Below are 12,948 nucleotides of genomic sequence, written 5' to 3'. Positions count from 1 at the left end.
TGTAGTTTGGACAGAGACATTTTGTCTCTTTCTATATGTATTAAGACAGACAGACGGATTTCTTTATTTGAACTCTACCGATAAAAAGCGCTAACTTTATGCAAAACAATAACAGTCAATGGACAAAATGTTGAATGTCTCTATCATATGTAAAGTCATCAAAGTTGCACTTAGACAACTTTGATAACTTCTTAAAAATCACTCGAGAGTTGAAAGACTGTACAGCTACAGACAGTTGCTTCCTCCATCTATCTTGAAAGACTGTTTCATTGTTCCTTCCATGTTCATCTTTCAACTTCTTGAAGATCTTATTTAAATATTCTTTAACCATAGGGCCCCAAAAGCCGAAGTGCTCGAAAACCACTAATGTACATGGTGTGGTGGACTCTGATATGGATTGTTGTTGACCATACTTTGCCATCTTTCTTTGTTCTCACATCTCTGCCACGTAGCCTGATCTTTTGGCAGCTGATTTTAGGGAGTTGCAAGAATGTGGGTGAGCCAATGAAATATCCAAGTCTGTTGTGGAATATTCAGTGGGATTGTATGTTGCTATATCTAATCAGTTCTCTGAGTTGATATATCTGTTTCGAGGCTCAACTTGATGAGGACTGTTTAATTCATCTAAACATTTAGCCCAAGTCAAGACAATTGTATTATGTTGCCACACTGGGCCCCAAGCCCACCAAACTTGCAGATTAATAGATGGTAACCATGTTCATCAAGACTTGTGCCACAGTCACACTTGGTAACAATTTGAGAAAAAGGTAAAGGAATGTCAAGTCTCAAGAATGCTGCCAACCAAAATTCTGTAGATTTAATAACAAATTTTGATGCTGAAGGCATAGCTTGAAGCAATGAACCAGCTCAACGTCTCTGACATGACCTTATCCTTGCAGCATGCTTGACAGAAGATGTTTGCATAATACATGTTGCAGCATTATCTTCAGTGATATCAGAGCTTAAATGATTTTGGAGTCTTACTGGATTTGCCATAAGTCCAGACAAAGTCTGAGGTGTGAGTGCCTCTCCATCCAATCCTACAATGGCACGAAGGCTTGCAACTGCCTCACAAAGATGCTGATAGAAATGAGGTGGACTAGCATAGTTGATTAGATTGTCACATAGATCTGCTCTAGATGGAAATCTTTGAGGAATTTTGTATAGTGAATTACACCATGATCCCACAAAGGCAGCAGTGAAAATTTTCATCAAGGTTGTAATGCCAAAACCTCCCAATTTGATCTTGAGATGCTTGTTCCCACGCCAACTCATCAAGTGTCATCAACCCCAGTATCGTGCCTCTTGATGGTTGGTCATGAATATGAGAAGCTTGATTTAGAACGAGGAGGCACACATCTTGCTAATGCTAAATAAGTCAGTGTAAGAACATGACAGTACCGAAGTAGAAGAAGTGCACTCTGAGGATCATTCAAGGTGAGCAATTGAAAACAGAAACTTCACCTGCAGCTGCTGTCTTGTTACATCTAGACTGGATGTAAGAATCATTGCCAACAGGAACTCCAAGGATTTCAACACCAGAAGTTACTACATGAGCTGAGTAGCTGATTATATTACTCTCTTTGACTGATGGCAAATATATTTCACACTTTCGATCACAAATCGTCAGGTTGATGGATCAAAGTTATTTTTTCTTAGCTCATTTAGAATAGACTCATACTGTTGACTGTAGCCGACAACAAAAATGTCATCCAAGTAAGCCAAAATAGCAAGGTCACTGTGCTTCATTTGAAGCCTGTTGATAATTGGATGTACAGACAAAGAAAGGGACCCAACGATCCCCTTGGTGTATCCCCTCTTCTGATGGAATAACTGACACAGATTTACCATTGAAGTACAGAAATGGACTTACTTATAGTGATGCCATACATTTGTTGGACACGAGCATCGACTTCAGGAAAGTGAGTTACCACCTCATTTCAAACGTTATTGTCTTGAGACACAATTGAAGGCATTGGAAATATCTCCCAATTCTGGATCTGACTCCAGTAGCATTAGAATGTGGTGGTGGACTAGCATTTCTGATCCTCCTGGTGTAGCTATCCTATATGTTGAAGAGGAGCGAAGTAAGATGTCAAATCTGGCTTCAGCTGCACACAAATAATCTTTGTGCAGACAGACAGTGTTTTATTCTTCCATAAATGCATGGGCGTATCTGTGGCCCCTGCCATTACATACAGATGTGGCGCAGAAACTAACAATGAACCACTAAATACTATCTAATCACTACATATACTATTTCTAACGTTAACATTTCTTCTATGATATCAATGATATCTATGAAAACAAGTCAGTTTTTATCCAGTCAGATTTGTCCCGCTTGCACCAAATTGCATATGAGCATCCGATGACAATTCTGCAGATCTTATGTAGAAGGAAAAGAAACGACTTTCGTGAGTGTTGTGACTTGGTAAACTTTTCCATTGATCCTACACTTGGGATGTTAAAAAACCTCTTGAACCAACTTCAATGGTATGTAATTTTGTCCACCAACCCAAACTTGATATTTGTTTACAGAGTGGTGCATAACGATCTTGTTTCCGTCTGGCAGCATCTGCTAACTTTTCCTCAAACGAAATTGTTACTTCGAATATAACAATTTTTTGTGTGTTTCAGACCAAGCAACTGTCTGGTTGTGCTGTGATGTCTCCTAGATCAAATGGTAATGAATATACCCGTCCAGGTAAAGCAACAGTAATCTGCCAACTATCAGCTGGAACAGAATTGTGCCACCAGGTGTATCAATTGGTCTTTAGTGAATAAGAACAATTGTTCAACACATGCATCAAGATCAGAGTCACAGAGTGGACATTTCCTGGTGTCTGATTCTTGCCACTTGTTCAGATTGACTTTATGTGGTAAGACATCAACAATACTGTCAATAACAAATGAAAAGGTCTTGTCATTGAATCTTGAGACAACTCTTGACCACATTTCTTCTCCTTTAAATGATAGAAGTCGAAACACAGATCCTTGTACAACACAAGATTTTAGATGATCTAGGTGCTGGTTTGTGTCTTGAAGTTGGATGATGGATGTCATCTTGCATTTTGTGTTGTTACCATTATTGCCGACAGCAGTTACATCATGGAGTAAAGATGTTGTTGTTGCTGAAGACCTAAATTTGTGATGATTATCCTCCTTATCTACAGACGCCTTGTGATTTACCAGGCGACAAACACAATTGTCTTGTGAGCATATCAGACTGTAGAATCTACTTATCTGAAGTGTTTTGTACAGTGTAGAGATTGAACGCATGCTCAAACCCAGGTTATTCACTGGAAGATATAAAATCCGGGGAGCTGCACAGACAGACATACATACATACATGATGATGGCATCTCCACTGATAACAGTGATGACTCTCTTTAGTGTCCTCTGTGTCTCTGGTGGGATTTAACACCTGCTTTTGAACGGCATTCCTTTCCACAAGATTGACAAACAAATGACTTGTTGGTAGAAACAATTTGTTCTTTCCGTTTCTGACATTGAGCTTGAAGATGTCTAATACAATTTCCTTCAAACTGTTGGAGTGATGAATAGCAGAGAGATCTCCAGTTTGTTCTATCATTGGATAGTTTCTCAAAATGCAGGAAGTCAATCCCACAGGATTTCATATTAGCCTTGATAAAATCTTTATAACGTAATTTAGGACCACCTTGATGACGATGGCCCTGTTCCAGTTGACCAAAAAGGAGTTGTTTGGGAATTCTATCATTAGGCATTCGAGACATGTGACCAGCCCAGCGAAATTAGCATTTCATAACAAAAGACTCAATGCCACTGATGTTACAACAAGATAACACTTCTGTGTTGGGTATATAGTCAGTCCACTGGATTCCACATATGCGGCGAAGACATCACAGATGAAAACTCTCCAAACTTTTGAGGTTACAACGAAGAAGGGTCCATGACTCGCATCCATACAATAGAACTGATAAGACTACTACTTTGCAAACTGCAACTTTCATGGTCAGTTTGATTTCATGCCTTTGCCAGAGTCTGTTGTACAATTTACCAAAAGCAGCACTGGCCTTTGATATCCTATGAGAGACATCTGCATCAACAGTTGCATTATTCAAAAGGAAACTACCCAAATACTTGAAATTGCTGACATAAGACAATGGGTGATCACCAATCATAACTGGAGGAGGGTTATAGTTTGAGCCTGGACGTGGTTGAAAAAGCACTTCTGTCTTTTTCAAGCTGATACTCAAGCCAAAACGTTTAGTTGATCTGTCTAAACAGTTGCATACATACATACATACATATATACATGATGGTATGTCCACTGATTTCAGTGATGACTCTTTAATGTTTCTTGTGTCGCATGTGAGACATGAGTCCTGCTTTTGAGCGACACACTAAGTCACATGTCAGACAACGAAAAGAAGGACTGACATGTGATGATTGTAGTTGTTGCAGATGTTGTTGCTGTTGAACTTGTTGAAGGTGGAGTCGCTGCTGGTCTTTGCGACACTGTCTCTTAGCTCTAGCAGCTTTCAGACGACTTTCCTCAAAACTTTGAATGCATTTATGACAACGGTTCCTCCACAGTGCCCTATCTTTTGCAAGGGTCTCAAAACTGGAAGGGTTGATGGAGCATTTCTTCAAGTTAGCCTTTAGAGAGTCTTTAAATCTCAGCTTTGGACCTCCCTGGTGTCGCGCCCCTTCTCCCAATTGCCCATAAAAAAGTTGTTTGGGAGTTCTTGTATCGGACATTCGGACAACGTGACCAGCCCAACGAAATTGACATTTAAGGAGGTAGTACTCCAGACCACACATATTGCTTACAGAAAGTACCTCTGTGTCTGGAACCATATCCTCCCACTTAATACCGCAGATCCGACGAAGACATCTCATGTGAAAGCTGCTAAGCACAGCAAAATTTCGACGGAGCAGTGTCCATGATTCACAGCCATATAATAAAGTTGGTAAGATGGCTGCTTTGTATACAGATATTTTGGTCGTCAGCTTAATATCATGTCTATTCCACAGCTTCCTGGAAAGCTTGCCAAAAGCTGAGCTAGCTTTTGAAATTCTGCAGGACACTTCCGTGGCAAGTGTGGTGTCAACTGACAAAGAGCTACCGAGATAGATGAAATTTTGGACATACGTAAGGGGGTGATCACCCACCATGATTGGTGGAGGAACTGGACTGCCTCCAGGCTTAGGTTGGAAAAGCGCATGGGTCTTTTTCAAACTGATTGAAAGACCAAAACGCTCTGCAGATCTATTGAAGCACTTCATGATACATTGGATGTCATCAAACGTATGAGCACAGACTGCACAGTCATCGGCAAACAATAGGTCCCGAACTATCACGTCAGAAACCATTGTTTTGGCTTTCAGTCGTCGAAGATTGAAAATACCACCACTCGATCTAAACTGGACTAAATCTAAACTATGTATCAAGTGGTACATATATACATACATACATACATACATACATACATACAGACAGACAGACAGACAGACAGACATGGCACCAAGCAACCCAACCAATCAAGTATGGTGGTTTTGGTATGTCATTGGTTCAATCAGTTGCTTCATCAGCCTTCCTGGCTTTGTGGGCTCATTCTTGAATGAATTGCCCATTTGTTTTCCAGATATAAAACCTGAAATAGACAAAGTTGTCATGTCAACACCCTCTTTTAGCTGTCTAGGTCAGACACTAAATTCAATTGTACCACCATCCCAGTCCTTACTGGAGATGTTGTCTGAGTCAAAGAGGCTTCAACACAAGATCTCAAAAGAAAATGTTAAAATGGAAGCTACTTGCTTAATTGAGAATGCAACTTCACTTCGAGATGGTGCTAGACTTCGCTCTCTGCAATGCAAAGGTGCAGGCTCTTGGTTGTCTGCTATTCCAACTTCAGGGAAGCTCACACTTAAACCCTCCAAAGTTTGGTTGGCGGCTTACCTGAGATTTGGACTTCCCTTGCCTTTCTGTGATAATATTCAGACGTGTGACTGTGGATGAGCAACTGGTGACTCAAGCGGACATCATCAGATTACACGCAAAACAGAGGGTGGTCCTGTGTAGTCACATGACTCAATCATGTCTGTGTGGTCAGAGTGTCTAAACGATCTCAAAATTCAACACACAATAGTCCCAAAAGATAGATATGCTACATCTAACAGCCGCCCAGACATTGTTGTTTTTGATACTGGTATTGGTTCCAACGTAGAGTTAGATATAGCACTTGCTCATCCGTGGAGTTCGGACATATTTCCAACGTCAGCCAGGGAGCAGCCACTGCTAGAAGAGAAGACAAGAAGTTGGCTCACTATGAGAAAGAAAAACATCCTGGTGAGTTGTCTGTGAGAGTGGTTCCACTAGTCTTGGAACATTTTGGAAGATGGGGCAAGAAGGCAGAGACCTATTTACATGACTTGTCAAAACGATCAAAAGATGACTTTGGAAATCAAACAAGGCAGAGTTTAAAGACTATTAACGTCAAAGAATTGCCATTCAATTGCAACGTTGCAATGCCAATGTACTTCTGAAGAAAATCAGTAATGCCTTGTCAGGACAGGCCAAGTGCCCAGACTCGTAGATGTTCTATACAAAAGTGATCCCTTTAACCAATTAGTAGTTAAACATATATTGTATTTAGTTGTTAGTTGTTTTCTCTTGCTTTTATTGTCATAGGACAAACGTAGTTAGCCATTTGCTATTGCATCCTAATTCAAATATGAAAAATACATGTATTGACAGACAGACAGACAGACACAGACAGACAGACAGACAGACAGACAGTGAAGCAGACAGGCAAAGACACTGTTTTGTACATTATGTGATAAGAAAGGTCTGCGCCCACACTCCAATGTTGTTGAAGCGACTGTAGAGGTTTTCTTCTTACTTCCATTTTGCTAATGGGGATGTAACGTAACGTTGCAATGAAAACGAACCTGGATATATGGGTTGCACATTGGCCTATATATACTGCACTGACCCGCATATAGCAAGTGCGTGTAGATCAGTATCAAGTGGTGTGAGTAAAGTTGATTTATGCACAATAAATGCAGAAATATGTGAAAATACAATTACAATAAACTGCACTGATTTTTGCATCATAAACTCTCTAATACTATGTTAGGTTGTACATTATACCACAATGGAAATTATAAAACAATGGACATAAACCCGAATATAAATATGGTTGTACACTGGCTCATCTATAGCACACTGGATGTTTGAGAAAAATTTGTTGCTTATGGTTAACGTAAATTAATTAAAATAGACAATGTTTATCATGTTGAACAAACTCTATAGCTAAATAGCCATCATCCCCTATTCCACTGCCCAACTCCCTTCTTCCACCGCCTTTCCCCCTCTTCCACATTCTTCCCTCTTCCTTCATCTTTCCCTTTTCCTTTTTTCCCTCTCTCTCGTCTTCTATCCTTCTCTTACCCTCAGCATCCATCTCAACCCCCCTATTTCGGCTCTAAATATTGCAGAAGTAACGGATGCTAGCATGTCGCTTCCACCATTGCCCCATTGGAATCACCAGCGGTGCATAGTGAAGACCAACTGCACCACATGTTGACTTAGAAGTTAAAGGTTATTCTGACATGGGTTGTGGTAGCCCACTTGCTTTGGCCTTCTTACTGTGTGTCTAGATACATTTACACGTACAATTCATGCCATGTGTGCTCGAGACCAGATAAGTCTGGTTCGTAAAGTCTCTTGTAAGAACTGGAAGCAAATACTGCCTCAGAGGTGCTTAGACCATCATGGCTGTCTAGACAAAAGACATGACTTTGTGTAGGATCCGACTGGATCCAAGAAGCACTGTTTTCTGTAAGTGCTGCAGGTTGTGATAACCTGGAATAATGTCCAGCTACCGTGAAATAGCTGTGTGCACTGTGCCCACCGTTCTCAACACCACTAGAACAGCAAGTGTCCAACACTGCCAGATGCGGCTTACCTCCACCTGCAAGTCACTGTACTTCGTCAACTTCTCAGACTGTCTCCTAGCGATGTAGCCATAAGCAAGACAGCTAATATTAATAAGAAGACAAATGCTTGTCTTCTTATTTCTGAAACAGATGTCAGGATGATTGGCACCTATCTATCAGTAGGGATGGCTGTATCCAACATCATAATGATGCCGTTCGTCTCCACAAGCCTATCAGGATGATGCCGGTACCATCTACTCTCCACTGAAACCCCAAAATGACGACAAGTCCCAGTAGATAATGGAGGCCACCTGATTTTGTTGATCAGTGTAGTCCATCAGTGACAAAGCACTACAGTCTGCCACAATGTAGTCAACTGACTGTCTCCAGGCCTGCACTGCACAAGGGACAAGTGAAACTGACATCTTGATGCAGAATGTTGTGCTCATAATACCGAGTCCAAAGAGCTTGGTCCTGAGCAGCAACTACCAGTCCCTCGGTTGCAGCAGGAAGGTTCGATGACTTCAGCCATCCGTAGGTCTCTTTTATGTCCACAGGTGGTTTCTCAGTAAGACGGCAATACTGACCATGCATAGGTTTTACGCCTCAGGACTGTACACAAAGAGAACTGCTGCATATGTCTTGCATCAGTCTGAGGTGCTGCTCAAAGACACCATCACACAGGATGGTCCCACTTCCATGCATGTTCTGTAACTTGTTGTCCTTCGAGAGACTTCCCTGCAGCTGTGTAGTAAACTGACGAGCCATGTGTCGGATCAAATGAGAGAACCTCCTACCATCACATTCCTGTATCATTTGCATAAAGAGATCAGAGCTGCTACGAAGATAACAGACCATCCCCACAATACAAGACTGGTATGTTGACTCGATTCGTTGTAACAGTTGACCACCCTCGGTGCACAGAGCTTACAGCCGGTCAACATCTGTCGCAGGATGGTGGACACCGTGCATTGAGAGATTTTTTCTGGTCCATCGATCAAGCTGCTGCAGGTCCATGGTCCTCCAATGAATGGCATCAAAAACTGTAAGTGAGAACAGCCAGTGCAAACCCGTTGATGGCCAGAATCTTGTGCCGACAGTACAGCAAGGTCCAGAGAACCATCTTCACTCTACGAAAGTACTCACAATGGAGCGTCTCCCGCATTATGCCGTGCTGGAGACCGTTACGCTCGTCCACACCCAAATACTTGTACTAGCTTGACCCAGTTGTAGACAGTTGATGGTGTCTGTGTTTCCTACTGTCATCGCAGAGTTGTGTCCAGAAAGCTTGCTGTTGACAAAGCGTGCAACAGCACACTTGTCCACACCAAACTTCATCTGAATGTCATCAGAGAAGGTTCGAACCATGTGCAGCAACCCTTTCAGCTGATCAGGATTTCTGCCATACAGCTTCAGATCATCCATGTAAAGTAGACGACTGACAAGCTGACGTTTGGCAGTCTCACCATGCGCAGTGCTCATCCAATAGCCGAAATCAGTTCTGGGTAACTCCACGCTGAGAGGATTAAGAACCATACAGAAGAAAAGAGGAGATAGTGAATCGCCTTGGAAAATACCTCCCACATGAGCCTCGTCTTGATGGTACGGTTCCCGTTACCATCAATGTCTTCTGACTCTTCATCACACATGACAGGAACCTGCACAAGACTGGACTAATCTCATGCAGCTGAAGGCATCGGAGTAACCAGCTGTGTGGCATGCTGTCATAGGCTTTCTGGTAGTCCACCCAAGCCATGCTCAAGCCTCTGTGCCTGGTCTTACAGTCCTCAGTAAGCAGTTTGTTAATCAACAGCTAATCCTTTGCATGAAAGAAACCCTGCTGACAACCCTTCTGCTCCGTTGCCATGATGTTTCCCTAAACCAAATGCCTTGCAATCCTCTGTCTGACAACTGAGGTGAGAGTCTTGTGATAGACATGATAGGCCAGTAATTTTTGACCTGGTCAGCCTTGTCATTCTTATGCATCAGGGTAATTGTTCCCTGAGATAAGCAGTCGGGAATAGAGTCCGGGTCCTGAAACAGGAGGTTGTAGTTATGAGTCAAGTTACTATGAAGGCACGTGATGTGCTTGACCCCAAAACCGTAAACCTGATCTGGTCCAGTTCCCTATCCTCTTACGACACGATGTGGCCTCATTGCCTGAAATAAGTGGCCACTGCTGCTCAGCTGTCCAATTGATTTGATGCCTCAGCCAGAAGACAGGCTCATCATGACACATCTCAGTTTCTAGGATATCACCCCAACACTGCTCAATCTCAGACTCGGATGTTGGGGAAGTGATCTGTATAGTCTGCTTACCCAATTCCCTGTAAAACCGCCCAGCATTCCATTGAAACAAACCATTCTGGCAAAGTCTCTTATGATTTTTCTCCAGCCTCCTAGCCCACCCGACCTTGGACTGCCATTATTATCTAATTAAATTAATTAATTAACAATTTATTCTTACTCTGTTGTCATTTCAGAATGACATGTAACCACAGGCCTGATAGGATGAAAAGTCTCACATTCTACAGAGTGTGATCTGTATGAGCTCAGCAGAACCTGTAAAACAATCAACACAAATCTTAACAAAAGAGGACTGTTAAACAATAACAAGCCTCTTTGTAGATATCAAAGCACTAGTAGCAAAAAAGGAGGCATGAAAACTAATATCCATGGCTATCAAAGATATCACCCAAAGACAATCTCCAGACAGTATGGAAAATACTGTCAGTAAATGTTCATAAGCTATCTAATTTTGTGAATATCATAAATTGCAAAGAATTTACTTCAATTGCTTATTAACTTTTATAGTTCAAATATCCATCAATACTTCATTCTTATTGATTTTATAGTCATTCTATCAAGCGCACAAGAGACTGAGTAATGGCCGCTTGACTCATCAGACTACGTAAACGATGCCCAAAAATCTCACTAATGTGACAAGCAGCAAAAGCAGAACTAACAGCACTGCTTGGGATCAAAATTAGTCCACCAAGACATTCGAGTTTGGAAATGTAATGACGAGCATGACTGTAGTAGGTGTACATCGGCAGGCATTTACCTAGATGTTGATTGAGCCTCGTTGTCACTTCCACCCATGTGTTCAAAATGCACGAGGAAAGTTTACGAACATTAATTTCATACAAAACAGAGTTTGCAGAAGTTTATGAACATTTGTAGTTACAAACATTTATTGATTTACAGTAAAGACAGTGTTTGTTTCTAACAGCATAACCAATCAGGCACATCCAGAGCTTTAAAGATGCAACCTTCGATGGTCTAAAGAAGACTGATAGATCCAGTTAGTCACCCACAAGCATTTCACTGTAGATGCTCATAGTAAACTATCTCTTGATAAACACAAAGTATTAAATGTGTACAACTTGACTCTGCCTACCTGAGCATTTTAGTTGTAATGACACATAACAATTGTTGATTCCCAATTCAAGTTGTGCTGTCATTACTTAGAAAAATAATTACATACAAACATGCATTCAAACAAACTGACAAACAAAACAAACTAGTTGATCTGTTTGAAACAGCTCCTCTTCTAAGGAAACGCCACTCATACGTTACACCTAGTAACAAATGGTCCATGCGCACACCACCAGTTGGCCTTGCTTTCTATGTCATATATAGCTAGCTGTGTCTCTATGATAATCAGCGGCATAGCCAGAGTCCAAGATTTGGTGGGCACACTAAACATTTTCTCAAATCTGTATTGCTACTCTTAATTAATTTAACCGTTTACCTTTTCAGTTTTTAAGCTTGATTCTTCTGTTTTTGTCTACTGCGGCAAACCTGTATGAGTGTCTCCAAGTCTATCTTACTAGACATTTCCCTTTCTATAGCCAGAAATGCTAGGCTATTTAATCTATCTTGTCCCATGCCAGCCCTAACTTAGCCTAGGGTAGGTGTTCAGTCTTTTCAAACATGAAAACAAATGTTCACATGACGAGGTAGAGACATGAAATGTCAACACAATTTGTAAGAATTTGAGCAGGTCTATGAAAGCCTTCTTCACTGGCAAGAGATGATATATCACGTCAGTGAGAGATTTTACTTCCTGTTTGCTTTATAGATAATGTGCTGCAGACTCCGCCTGAAATGACACCATTTCATGATTAGGACCATAATGCTTAGCCAAGGGTTCCAACTTTGACGTTAAGAAAAGAAGATTATCTTTTGCTATGCGCACTAGCTGCCGTCAAAGACCGACTTTTGACCGAAAAACGTCGCTTGAATTCAATAATTATCTGACCCAGTGTTGTGTTGTAAATCGAAATGCGATAATAGTTATCGATGTCTCTAGAATCTTCTTCATTTCTTCGTGCTCCTGTTGTTTCCATTACAACAAACTCATCCATATGAGTAGGTTGTTGCAATCTGCGATGTGGTCTATTGAATTGCAATTTCAATTTCAAAATTTGAAACCATTGGTTGCAATTTGCAAACTATTGGATCAAAATTTATAAATTAGCCAAATTTTGGAGAGTACGTGCCCCAGCAGCCCCCACATAACTACGCCACTGTGATGATTCAGTTTCAAAAGCTGTCTTGACATTGTTGTCATGCTGTCATTGACCGTTAAATAAATAAAATATTAAATAAAAGACAAACGACTATTTATTAAGAAGCTACACTAACAGACCGTTCGGTTGCACATGGGACATGACACTGTCAATCTCCTTAAATTTCTTTCTGTTTCTTTGTCTTTTGTAAACGTGTCTGGCAAACTCCCACGACACATAGGACATGACTTGCAAGCAGATACACATTCCTTGCAAAATCTTCACAAAGAAAGACGACATCATACTAAGAAACGACAAAATTGATGTTTTACTTCTAGATGATCATGACTTCTTACATGTGGTCGCATGGTGTTCTAACCGGATTTTTGTACACTTCCAAACATACAGAACACGTGAAATTGTTAATCGAAGCAAAACTCATTGCAGCATACGCAACGCAATAGATTCCAATAAGTCACGTGACACATTGAGGGTAAGTATTTATCTA

At 41.1% G+C, this 12,948-nt stretch overlaps 1 protein-coding gene and 1 long non-coding RNA gene across 2 annotated transcripts; both read right to left on the bottom strand.

The window, feature by feature from the left end:
• Window positions 1–4,303: 4,303 nt before the first annotated feature.
• LOC134178970 (uncharacterized) lies at window positions 4,304–5,392 on the bottom strand. Its single transcript, XM_062645883.1, has one exon. It carries the CDS (start codon window positions 5,356–5,358, stop codon window positions 4,333–4,335), a length of 1,026 nt encoding a protein of 341 aa, XP_062501867.1. The 5' UTR covers window positions 5,359–5,392; the 3' UTR covers window positions 4,304–4,332.
• A 5,001-nt stretch (window positions 5,393–10,393) lies between these two features.
• LOC134178693 (uncharacterized) lies at window positions 10,394–12,887 on the bottom strand. The gene is made up of 3 exons (XR_009969682.1): window positions 12,797–12,887; window positions 12,581–12,719; window positions 10,394–10,488 (listed from the first exon to the last, which is right to left on the bottom strand). It is a non-coding gene; the product is annotated as an uncharacterized LOC134178693 (long non-coding RNA).
• Between the last annotated feature and the right edge of the window lie 61 nt (window positions 12,888–12,948).

Source organism: Corticium candelabrum, chromosome 4 (genome assembly GCF_963422355.1).
Source record: "Corticium candelabrum chromosome 4, ooCorCand1.1, whole genome shotgun sequence".
Lineage (NCBI taxonomy): Eukaryota > Metazoa > Porifera > Homoscleromorpha > Homosclerophorida > Plakinidae > Corticium > Corticium candelabrum.
This window is presented reverse-complemented; position numbering and strand designations above follow the sequence as displayed.

What these genes read in the sequence shown, in the direction of transcription:
- LOC134178970 (XM_062645883.1), bottom strand. Translation starts at nt 5,358, where the DNA reads ATGGTTTCTGACGTGATAGTTCGGGACCTATTGTTTGCCGATGACTGT.